We start from the raw sequence: 13533 nt of genomic DNA, 5'->3' as shown, positions 1-13533 counted from the left end.
CGCTAAAGCTCAGACAATAAAATACAAAAAAAAACAAGAATAATTTGAGTAAAGTATGCAAGAATTAATGTAACTTATCCTGAATACAATTTAGTTTAATCGAAAAGTATACACTGCACAGTAGCAGTAAGGTTAATTTAATTTGAACATTTTACAAATGAATCAGGCTTTATGATCAGAGAATTCTAGAAAGTAAAGTTAATCATCTATAAGTCATTACAATGGATGTGTTAAGAAAAGACAGTTTTAACATGACACATTTATTTACATAAAATATGTTATTTAAAAATGTACAGTTTTTATTGAACATATATTACAATACTTCCCAAACCCTTCAATAAATCCATAACCTTCCCCCACTGTAGAAAAATTCTACAATAAAATTTCCAGAAGACAAACCACTAAAATATCAGTCTTATTGTTTGATAAAATAAGCTTATTTACATTAAAATATATGATTACGGCTTTACATGTATACACTTATAGCTATACACTGGTACACAATAACAATATTGTTCGCTTTATAATTATAGTTGCATTCTATTGATTCAATTTCTAAGATAATTAGGACTGGACAATGTATTATAGACTTCATTTATCATTCTTGAATTAAATTGATAACATTACATTTTGCTAGGTAAACATAAAAATAAAGATGTAATTTTATAGTAATATTTAGTTTTTATTCCAGTATTTCTTATTTTAAACATTATTATTGTTTAATTTTACATAAAAATTAAAATAAATTTAAAAATTATGTAAAAAACTGTTAGTTTTTAACAATATTAACAATGTTCTTGCAATTAAATTTTAGTATATAACATTATTGTCTTAAAAACGTATCTTGAATGAGATTATACTACAGTTAAGGTCTTTATTAGACACATTAATTACATAATAAACTTAGCACATTTAAGCAACTTAAATAGACATTTATTACACTCTTAGATATAGAATATACAAAACATCAAATGATTACTTTGGCACATAACACTAGTAAATGGTGGGGAGGGAATAAGATATGGTTATCGCAGTATGAGATTGAAGCTGGTCTCTCGCTCCCTCTGACGTCGGAAGGGGTTCCATGTCAGTTTCTTGTGAGAGCTGGCTGTGTTGCTGGGACTGGGTTGACTACTGCTGCTTGACTTGCTGTGAGTGCTTGACTGTGAACTGCTTGATGGTTGCTGCAATAGTCGTATTCAATTTAATGTATTCACTTTTAAATTATTACATGAAGCAAAAATGAACAAGATCCATTACACAATACTGTTACCTTTGTGACAAAGATACTTGTATTATGTAAACTGTTGTTAAGTAATTTTACAATGCCTATTATATACTTATTTGTATTTAACCCAGTAGCATGCTATGACAATGGGTTAAATCCCAACATCCCTATATGTGAACATCAAAATACATAAATTTCAAAGTCTGTATATTGTTCACAAATTTATTGTTTAAAAATATAAAACTTAATTGCACTGAAACTTGCTATACCATAAATTATCACAGTATATAATCTTTCTAATAACGTTGTGAACTAAACTTCATATACCAGAACGGCGTTCCAGTATCTTTGTTTGAATAATACAAGTAATTTTATTTGCGTGAGAAACTTTCCCCTGAACCTTGGAAATGCATAAAATACTGTTTTGGTACCTCATACATTCACAATTTTCTGGAGTGTGCCTTCAGACCACATTATCTGAGAGATATTCCATACCCTATAAATGCCTGGGATTTTACAGTTCCACACCTCAAGTTCCAGAAAATCAAGTAGGCCTACTGGTTATGTCTATACTGTGTATCACATTTCACGTTATTGGAAAAAGGTTGTTACAGAATATGAAAATTGCTTAATTAAAATTATTAAAAAAACCAAGTCACAGCCGTCTTTATCAATGAATTTTATTTGAAATATTAATTTAGGTAGACATAAATTAGCAGATTTTTTTGTGTTTGTATGTACTTAATGGATTGTGTATGTTGATATACACTTATTATGAGTTTTCAAAACACTTGGAGGGTAGTGACTTATGAAACTAGGCCTACTTTATACATTCATAGTAGTATGGGCACAAAAAAAAGGAAAAGAATATTCTGTTTTATTTTTATATAGAAATTATAAAAATAAGGAAAATTATGTTTAACATTTATAGTCATAAAACAACCATTTTATAACATGTGAAATTATTTTGTACCACTTTCTCTGACAATTGTTTTTGTGGAAAAGAAACTTCTCAATCACTGAAGGTTAGTCATGGGGAACTGTCCACAGACTGTACTGCTTCCTTCCACAGAGTACGACCGCAAGTGCTAGCAGGGAAATCTCCACAACATTTTATATTTTGTGTACTCTCCCCTAATTTATTCTAAATTCAGAAATATAAAACTTTTCTCTGCAACTAATATTATATTTTAATTAATCTAAAAAGAAATTATAAAAAACCTTATAGAAGTATAACACCCACATGACGTTCCAGACCATCACTCAATTAAATAATTAGGAAATCACATTCTGGAACTCAATACTATTGAGCTAATACATCTGCTTGAGAAAGGCTTAATATTGTACTATTTTGTCATAAAGTTCTGAAAATTTATGACTTATTAGGATTGTCTTACATTTAAATAGAATTGTATTAGGCTGAAATCAAGTTTTGTAGATTTAGTAAAGAAGTCAGGAATGAGCTACACGATCATAAACTAATGAAAATAATCAGTTATAATAAATACTTTTTCTAAAAATTTTCATGATTTGGCTTCGTAAAATTCAACCGCTTTAAACTCTGGATTTAGACCAGATTCCAAAAATTTGTACAGTGTCATGTCATAAAATATAGTAACATAACTAATGTTATATATTATATGAAATAAAGATATATATCTATGATTATGAGTAATATTTTTACCTTTAGGTAGTTTCTGTCCATTGGTGTGACAAGTTTTAAACTGAGAGAGTCACCAGCATCTTTGATCAACCTGACAACCTCTTCATGGACTGCCCACTTGACATCTTTGTCACCAATGGAAACAATGAAATCTCCTTCTTTCATTCCTCCAAACTGCAAAAAGATATTGATTACAGGTTTTTGTTACTCTCTCACAGCACAATTTAATATTAATTGTAATTGATCAAAGAGTATAAGCAATTAATTGTAATAATATCTATATTTAAATGTTTTTGTATACTAACTCTGGAAGAAGCTAGAACATAATGTTCTAGAACAGTTAATGATAATACAAAACAAAACCTAAATCATTTAAGAAATAAAATAAAGTATACGAAAAACAATAATATACAGTGAAAGTGTTATATTTTGTCTCGAAAGTTATTTTGTTATAATTATATTTATAATAAAATAAAATAAAGTTTATAATAATAACTGTCAATATTATGCAGAAAATGAGTTAGATGGAATCCTATTTAAAATGAATACGGTATTGTATATATATATATATATATATATATATATATATATATATATATATATATATATATATATATATATACTTAAATTTTAACCAATATCAGCTATTTTAAAGATATAAAAATCTGAGATCTTGAGTAAAATGATCTTAAACAACATAACAAACTTAATAAATCTATAAACTATGTAATATAGTGAATTGAAATGGCTGTTTTTAAATGCTGTATGTGGGTTTTGTTACTTTTCAAAACGTGTGTCATTCCCAGAATTAAAACACTCAGAAACTTAAGGGCCTAATTTCTCTTGAAAATGATCTGGCACTAAAAGAGATGAAAACAATATACCTACTATTAAAAGGCAAGAAACTAAATTATATCTTACATGTGCCAATGAACCATGATCCACCCCAGCTATGATGACAGGAGAGTCCCCTCGTACACTAAAGCCAAACCCCACATCCCCATCTCCTCGGTGAAGTTGAACGCTCCTTGGTGCTGTCCAATGGTGCTTTGCTGAGAATATCGCTACTGGGCCCAAGCCTTTGAACAAGTCCTCCACTCGCAACTGTGCAAAGTCCGGTGGAGTTAAGCTCAGTTGGAACTTTGTTGAGGCTGCAGCAGAAACGTTTCAACTTAGAACTATGTCATTTAAAACGAGTTGTAGATACAAACTTCAATTAGACCAAATCTATAAATGAAGAAGTTACCATGTATGTGAGGAGGATCGAGAATGTCACTGAAGTCATCAATCTTCTCGGCATGACTATTGTACATGGTAAGTGTGGCCTCCCTAGATCTGCTCAGGACTTGGGTGAGAGCCTGCTTGTTCCGCAGCTCTCGACACATACGCAGTAACCTTTCCGCTTCTTCATGCAGCATCAGAGCTGCCCTCAAGTGGGCTCGTCCTATAAATATTATAATCATATAAAAAATATAATTTCTGATTTTTTTGAGGATTTTTAACTATTAATAACAGTTGAGCAGTAGGATAAAAGGAAACTGCGTATTTGGATGACACAGTTTCTTGGACGTTTAACAATATAATGTTACAAGTATGGTGAATCATAGTGTGTTTTATAACAACACAATTTTAGTGTAGAATACCATTAGAAGGTACAATCATTTAATTTATAAATGCTGAAAATATATTTTACAATTAATATACTACAATATCCACGGTTGGGATTCAGATTTAACGTTATTATAATAAAGCCAGATACGTATGTAATAATGTATGTTTCCCTGAAAATAAGAAAAATTAACACTAAGTAGCTCTAATATTTTATTGAAACATGAATTTTGATCTTCATCTTCATAACTGCTTGTTAACTCTTGAATAAAATTATTAGATACTACAAATTGGCTAGCAGTGTCACTAGTACTTAATTCTTACACATAAGGTTTTCTCAAAGTCTGTATAATTTAGTTAACATTTTGGGTTTTGTTACAACCACACATTTGCCATTGTCCTAATATTAAAAAAAATAAGAGAATGAATCTATAAATATATAATACTAATAAAAAATAATTCTAAACATTTCTACAAAAATTAGTCTAACCTAAGTGTCTAACAGTGTCTAAGTCTAACATGATGTGTTTACTAGATGTATTATTATAGCTAGACAGTTATTGCACAGTAGTTTAACACTTTCACTGCAGCAGATGCCTTAGTGTGTGCTCGTTCATTGAGTACTCAAGAGTTGTCAGTAAATAGCCACAGTAAAGGTGTAAATACATATATTCAGAACATTTTCTAAATATTTTAATGCTTTTAAATACATTAAGGCAAGTGTATACTTATACAATTACCAATTAAACAAAGTTGACTATAACAGTGTGGCCAAGGATTTTACTTACATTTGATATAACCTAAATCGCCCAATAAAAATCTCTTACAAAATTTATGTAACTTATTAATTATAAGATATTTCTAACTCTTTACAACCTGACTATCGATAAAATACACCTACCTAATAATTATTTTACACCTTCACTGCTCGTCTATACTGAGGGAATATAAGTATTCTCATGAGACATGACACCTAACCTGTCTCAAGGTTACTAGGGTGCCTGCAGCAGTCAACATATTGAATTCTCACTTACTACTCTCTCTTTGAATTGGATCTTTTTTAACAATAATTAAAATTCATTTATAAACAGAAATAAACTCTTAGTATACGATTATATACTATAGTTTATAGTAATATAAATCATGTATAATTCTGACTGCTATGTTCACTTCAAGAACAGTAAATTTCGAACTTTATTTACCACCATAGGAAACAATTAATTAAATATTACATATTTTTATCCACAGACTAAATTAGTAAGCATTTTATCATGATTTACAATAATAAAGAACAACAAATTAAGAGAATAGTGGAGAGTACCTAGCAGTTTGCGCTCATGGTCGTCGTGAGGCTCAGAGATGTCCAGCTGAGTGCGAGGGTCAGTATCTCGATGTAACAACTGTAGAGCCTGCTTGGTGCGAGCGCTGAGACTGTCAAGGTCTCGAGCCAAGAGTCCCTGCGGCCGAGTGATGGTGAGCGAGTGCAGCATAGTGTTCTCGCTTCACCTGTACTAGTGAGAGCCACGAGTACGGCACATAGTCTCGCACTGCCGACACCGATATCAGGGTCTGCACACTGCAATACACCTCCGACACCTGCGAGAAACTTGGAGATTAAACAAGATTGTTCCATATTCATTTAACTGTTAAAATAACTAATAATTTTTACGTTATTACTAGTAGTTACCCGTGGCTTCGCATGCAATTTTCAAAATCGAAGGGTGTAGCTTTTAGAGTCAAAACAATTATGATGTAATATGAATAAAGCCCTATAATGTGATTTAAGGGTGAACAAAATGCAACAAAATATCATGATAATTAGTACATTTGGCAGCATTTCTCATCCTTCCAAGATATAGCCCAACTTTAAACATAAAAAATTTTAGTTTTTAAGATACCTATTGAAAAGTGTAATGAAAGCCATACCTTACTATTTAATTTTTTTAGGTTCTACAAGTTTGAAATATAGGGTGATAACTGTAACATATTTTTAGAAAGAGTACTTCTTTTGTAACATTGGATATAAATTTTGATTTACTAAAATTTTTAACAAGTAACAGTTAAAAGAACTGTGAAACCGTACAACTTTGGCATTTTGGACTAACATGTGTACAAGAAGCGAAATAAATTAAAACTATTTTTTTTATTATCAGTGAATCACCTCAAACTTCAAGTGAACCTTTACATTTGAAAATCTTCCAAAAATGCACCCCCTCCCCACAAGTGCTATTTTGGAGTATTTTTGGGTGTAAGAAATGATTATCCCAAAACCTTTGGGGTCTAAATATGGGGATTTTTCTTAAAATTAAGAAGATAGGTTTCTCAGTTCAGCCGCTACATATTGCAGACATATGGTCTGCCTCAAACGGTATATAATGTTTAATGTTTGCTGCCAGGGGTAGCAGTACTATATAGACTACTATGAGTGTAAGATCAATGAGATATTGTTAAAATCATTTTAAAATATAAAGAAAAGAGTCTATATTACCTGAGCAGCTTCTTGAGCCAAATCTAGTGAAATGTCCACATCCCGTTTATCTCTTGACTGCAATTCTAATTTCTCAAAAAGACATTCACGAGCTTGAGCCTTCAACAAAAACAACAACATTCATTCATTCATAATAGTGTTTACTATAATAATGCATTATCATTACTACAAGAATAACAATTATATGAATTTTTAAAACAGCAACTGAATCACAAAATCCATGAAGAGTAAAATTATTTACTAGCATTTTTGCTGTATTAGTAGTGTTGGTGATATGGTAGTTCATGACTTGTTTTTGGTAAAATTAACATTTTGGTATTTTTGAAAATACACATACAATATAAATTGAACTCTTGATAATATATATATATCTAAATAAAATTCTATTTTCATTATTAGGCTTTTGAAAGCAATTGGAATAATTCTTTTTAAGAGCTATTGAAGAATTTAATTAGTTTTATAGTTAAAAAATCACATTGGTTCTTGTTCTTTCAAACATGTTTTTAGTTTAAAATTTATTTTTATGTTAAAACAGCTGTTAACATCTTTAGTACAGCACATATACCTACCTGAGGACAACCAGAGTAATAGGTAGTTGCATCTGACATATTCAGTGTATTAAAGTATCTAAGTTGACACGTAAATTAATATAAATGTACTGGTTCTCACCAACATGAGTTGTACGAGCATATCGAGCATGTGGGGTGCCAGGTCCATACTGGGGGCGTTAGTGAAGTTCTCGTGGACGTAAGTGAAGGTGCCGGCTGCACGAAGAAAGTTGTCAACAGCTTGGTCAAGACCCTTGGCTGTCAGACGGTCCTGCTTGGCCCCTAGCTGTGTGTAAAGTGCTGCGATGTTGAACAGCACACACGCTTTCTCAAACGCCACAGTCCGCTGGCAACTAGGTACTCCTGTCAGAGAGTCATACCTGCACACAGAAAATATACAAGTGTAAATTGCAGTTAGCTACTCTATTATTTAAACATCAAATAGAGCAAAACTATGGATATTGGCACATTCTCTGATAACATGTAACCAATTCCCAGTAGAATTCAGTATAGTTTTTACCTGATTGAATAATAGAATTAACCATAAACATTAGATATTACAATGATGCAATGTTGTATTGCCAACATCTATTCTCACCCTTTATTCCCTCATTAATATTTTCAGGATAATTTGTTTTGTTTTATAAAGTTTGCATTACTCTCTTATTTTAGATATCTTATGGACATTGGGCTACATTGGAAGGATGGCTAAAAACAAGCTTTTTTATAAAGACAATACTTTTTTGATGGATAACTATGTATGCTGTTTACTCAAAATACTTTACAGAGACAACATTGATTTCTTATGGGGTACCTATACATAAAATTTTTCACGTAGGCCTATGCATTCTCTAAAATGTTTAAATGGGGTTCTATATTAAACAAGTATTGTATGAATAGAAAATGAATCACAACCATTCAAAATATATTCCAAGACTTCTGTCTGGTGGGAAGAACCTCCTCTCGACGAAGTACAGTTGGTTGTAGTACTGGAAGAGAAGAGCGACGCCTGATCCATCTCTGTGAGGTGTTCTCATTGCCTGTAACAACAAGTTTTACTGTTTAAAAATAACTTAAGTGGCCAACCACCTGCATTTTCCATGGTAATATATGCTGCATTATGTTAAGGATACCCATAAAGTTCATCTCTCACTCGTAACTTGTATATTTAAACTTATTTGGAGACATGAGTGTACACATTGGGACTTGTGTGATATCCCAAATTGATAATTAATAATCCACCCGGATATGTTATAAACAATCTAGGGAAAGGAGAGTATTTGTTGAAAATGCTTGCCTATGGGGAATGTATGTTAAAGTAGCTGTGACTCTCATTGTCAGTATAAAATGCTTTCTTAAGTATAACCAGAGATGGTGCATTCAATTTATTACAGAGCTCTGGAAGAGGTATCTAAGCCTAGGGTGTAGTATACATCGTGTAAAGCATTAGAATTTAGAGTTGTTGAAATTGTAGTGAGTTGTGATTTTCAGGTACTCCAAATAGGACAAATTAAATGAACTTTGATCATAGGCTTTAATCCCAGTCTGCCAGTCCACCAAACATGAGTGTCTCTCTTATGGATAGCATTGCAAATACCTCATTTCTGACCCAGCTGCTCAGAAAATACAATAATATCACTGTGGACTGGGCAGATTAACAGAAGTGAAGTTATCTAGGGCTGTCAGGGCTATCAGTAGATGCATACAAACCTCTAGGTTTCCTAGATACAACAGGAAAACTCACTGAACTTTGTTACAGGTAACGCTCACTTAACACATTCACTGCGGCTGGCCCCATATGGGGACGGCGGGCCTGCGCGCGTAGTACGGACGTCCCCAGATGGGGCCGCCTTGCTGCTCTACACACAAAGCCTCAGTGTAATTCAGTCTTTTGTTGTAGACTATTGAATCTTTGCCGCATTTTAGGTTGTGTCCAACGCTTTATTGTGATCGGTTTCGTTTGCTTTTACCCGTAACAGTTCTTTTTCAATAGGAGCCCGTTGTAATCTTTGAGTGTTCAGTGTGTTGTTTCTGTGTATATCAACTGTGTAATTCTTTCTCTACATTATTTGTGTGTTTTTTTTAATAAAAATGGATCCTGCAGTGCCAGGTACCTCTGGTCAGACTAACTTTCACACCAGCAATGAACAAAACTACAACAGAGATGGTTCTGTGGATTTCATACAAAGAGTTGTTGACGACTCTTCCTCAGACAATTCACCTGCTTGTTCTGAAAGTGACGTCGAGGCTAGTGTTATTGAGGTTTCTACTTGGAGTATTACAACAACAGGTATGAGGCCTATTGAATTCGTCAGAACCGAATCTTTGTTAGTATCAGTCCCGGGGGTTGGTTCCCCAATAGATTTTTTCACACTCCTTGACGATGTTTTCCTAGAAAATATTTGCAAATTTACAAATGCTTATGCATTCAATTGTGTATACAGTAAACCAACCTTGATACCGAAATCAAGAATAAATGCGTGGAAAGACATCACTGTACCCGAGCTGAAGACATTTTTAGGCGTTTTATTGCACACAGGCACAATACAAATGAATCGAATCCAAGACTATTGAAAAACAGATTATTTATTCAATTTCAAGTGTTTTAGTAATTTTATGTCGAGGGACAGGTTCTGTCTGGTCCATTATGCATTGTTTGCACTTTTGCAAAACAAACGACAATGCTCTTGACCCCAGCACTGCAAACTCCATAGAAAAAATTCAGTTCGTTGTAGTTACTTGGACAAAATGAGAAATGTTTACTACCCTCAAAAAGAGTTATCTCTCGATGAAGCTATGGCACTGTGGAGAGGAAGATTACACTTCCGTCAGTACATCAAGGGCAAAAGGCACAAGTTTGGTGTCAAAATTGTACACTTTGACAGAGCATCATGAATGTATTCTTAGATTCCTCATGTACACGGGCAAATCAGATACTACCTTAGGTGGTGTAGGGCATACGGCGAAGGTTGTCCTACACCTTTTGAAGGATAATTTGGGGCAAGGCCATTCAGTGTATATGGACTTTCAATGAAACAAGTAAGTGATATCAGCAGCAGAGCGCTCGTAACAACTTTTGACAGTACGGGACCAGCACAATATGCGGCCGGCCCCAATATGGGCCAAAAATTGTGACGTCACAGTTCCAGGAAACTCGGCTGGAAATGTCATTTACACCTTCAATCCTGCCTTTCTACCGTACAAGGAAAGTTTTTTCTACATAAAAATTTTTCAGCATCCGGTAACCCTAATTGTGCTTTTTGCCGCAGCGAATGTGTTAAGCAGATAAGGCAGGTGGTAGGTTTTATAATCGTCAGTAATGCAGTCTTCAAGTTATTCTACTAATTGAGCCTTTGGTGGATGTTTTGAGAAGCTCAGTATAGCAACCATTACTTTACCAGCTGGTTACACTGATTATCCTGGACATGCAAAATGTGAACAATTCAGCCAGCTGAACACTCTATAGAATCACTCTACCACATTCCAGCTTGCCACTTGTGGATGCTTCACTGCTAACTCAGACTCAGGTGTAGACTGTTGAAGTATATGGTGACTGACGGGCCATGAAGGAAGGGGATTATCACAGATTAATCAACTCAACTCAGCTTAGGAGTTCAATTCTGAGATCGGATCTATGAATTTGCATATATAATAAAATCCTTTGCATGGAAAGCCCTGAATGGAGCTTCCCTGTGGAATATACTGAAAATACTGACCCAGTTTATTATTGTGACAACTCAATAAACAAATGTGTAAAGTGTCAAGTCACAATCAAGTCAAATTTTTGAGACTAGATGTGGTGAGAATTACTATCTCTTTAATTATCCTAATGAAAAACATTTGGAGTTCTGTGAATAGCAAGCAGTGGGTTACTCATGTCTATTATGGAACCAAAATGAACGAAAGGAAGATATGGCCAGATGTGCTATGACAAGAAACAACATGTATAAGATGTCTGTAGTGCAGATAATGTATATATTCTCTTTGGATAGTTAGTATTTGTTGGCAGTATACAGACCATCTGTCCTCATGATTATGGAGGCTATCCCATTGATTTACTGTACTAACTTTCAGAGGAAATTGGAATTAGAGGAAAACTTGATGCTTACCCATCCAAAGATTAAGTACTCGTTATGAAAGACTGGCGAGAGAAAAGAGGACTAAACACAAGAGTTTGGTGGACAATTAGCTTTATCTTAGATCTGCAAGATTGAAGAAAAGATAATACAAGGGAATAGAGTTTTATCTAATTCAGTCCCTCACTGGTCATGGCAATTTCCCAAGTCTATATGTGACACTTAAGTTCGAGAACTTGGGGTATCTGTATGGCAACTGGAGTATAATGATGCTAAGAGGACTTGAGATAGCAATTGGCCATCTTTTACCAGACTGTACCAGCTCGAAAATGGTCTCTGATCACTAGCTTCAGATCAGTGTCTGCTTATTTAAAGAGGGTCTTGAAAACTAAGAAAGCAGAATAAATGTAATGTGCCATTGTGGCATCAGTTTTGCCCAGCCCAGTAATGAAATAAATTGCAGGACTTAATAGGCATTCTCTTGAAGAATTGTAGAAAGAGATTCCAGGAAGAAAAGATGTTAAAGAAGGTTTTAGCGGGTGAGAGTCCCACTCAACAGTGCTCCAATGGGAGTGTTGATGGTGAATTAACATTTTCCCATTGAAAAAAGCCTGGCCTAGATTTGGGAAGGTGGAGCTATCTTCATACTAACTGTGCAAACTGACTAATCTTTTTCTTCACTCTCTCTATTTTCCATTATTCCCGAATCGGTATAAGAAATATAAACAAACTAATAAACCTTTGAATTCCTAAATCAAAAGGAGTTCACACCTTCCATCCTCCTTCCACGAAGTTAGGAATATTGTACCGAATTTTCAATTTGATCAATAACAGCAATTTACAAAAACATAATTTTAAATTAAAATATAGCATCTAAACTATTTCTAAAAATAAAATAACAAATTTACAGTTTATAATTTAGGAAGTCTGAATAACTATTTTGAAAGGTGTAGATAAAATGTTTTACTGACCTGTCTCATATCCATTAATTCAGCAATGGCATCTTCATAGTTTGCTCCATCTTCACTATAATGTTCCAGTATAAAGTCCTGTGGGCACATGAGGATTTATTACACTCAATTGTTGCAATACATCCACTAAGAAATACTCCAACCTAATCTACCTGAATTTAATTAACCTAACTAATTCACTTACATAAAATTAATAGTTTTTAGTTAATATTCCATTGATGATGGAATTATGATGGATAGTCCAACACCTTCGAGATACATTGGATAAAAGTATATGTACCATACTCTTGTAACAATAATCTTACTCAACAATACTTTTCATTCTTATTCTATGCATAACAACCACTTCAAAGAATTATGATAAAATGATAACAATGAGATGCAGTTTGAGTAATGAACTATCCTTATAAGCAATAAAAAGAGTTATTGGTTTGGAATGCACCCTAGAACAGAATCCCTCAAAATGTCAAAAGTGCAGTTATTTTCCTGCAAATTTCATGTAGAATTAATTTAACTTCTTCCAACAAAAAATTTACAATAGGACAAAAGGTTTCAGTGTAGATTTTCCCGTAAGAAATACTATTTTCAATATAAATTATAAACCATTAGTATTAACACATAATCGTATTTTTAAAAATTCATTAGTATTAAAACACTAAAATCTAAATCTCTGAAGTGTAACATTTATGGATTTGAAAAGAGTTCCTATTTATAATAATGGTTCAAACTTTATCCCCATGTTAAAGCAGAGTCTCAGATGCATTGCCGGCAGCTAACTAGATGCCTTCTTAAGTATTGATTTATGTTGTTTTTAAATTTAATTATATTTATAAGACTAAAGTGTAAGTAGATAACTCTTTATTTGTCGATCTGACAGTGACAAGAACAAAAAAGTTTTCTGTAGATGTAGATCACATGTATATTATGTTGAAATTTAACAATGTATTGCAT

At 33.2% G+C, this 13533-nt stretch overlaps 1 protein-coding gene across 1 annotated transcript in view; it reads right to left on the bottom strand.

Annotated features, from left to right (window-relative positions):
• Nucleotides 1-244: 244 nt before the first annotated feature.
• LOC124359270 (rhophilin-2-B) overlaps nucleotides 245-13533 on the bottom strand; it is a 169998-nt gene continuing 156709 nt past the window's right edge. The window contains 10 exon segments of the mRNA XM_046811890.1: nucleotides 245-1184; nucleotides 2913-3065; nucleotides 3813-4042; nucleotides 4138-4335; nucleotides 5821-5958; nucleotides 5960-6095; nucleotides 6988-7086; nucleotides 7657-7915; nucleotides 8451-8575; nucleotides 12583-12660. Coding sequence (XP_046667846.1) covers nucleotides 1026-1184; nucleotides 2913-3065; nucleotides 3813-4042; nucleotides 4138-4335; nucleotides 5821-5958; nucleotides 5960-6095; nucleotides 6988-7086; nucleotides 7657-7915; nucleotides 8451-8575; nucleotides 12583-12660 — 1575 coding nt within the window. The 3' untranslated portion in view covers nucleotides 245-1025.

This window comes from Homalodisca vitripennis, chromosome 1, assembly GCF_021130785.1.
Source record: "Homalodisca vitripennis isolate AUS2020 chromosome 1, UT_GWSS_2.1, whole genome shotgun sequence".
Lineage (NCBI taxonomy): Eukaryota > Metazoa > Arthropoda > Insecta > Hemiptera > Cicadellidae > Homalodisca > Homalodisca vitripennis.
This window is presented reverse-complemented; position numbering and strand designations above follow the sequence as displayed.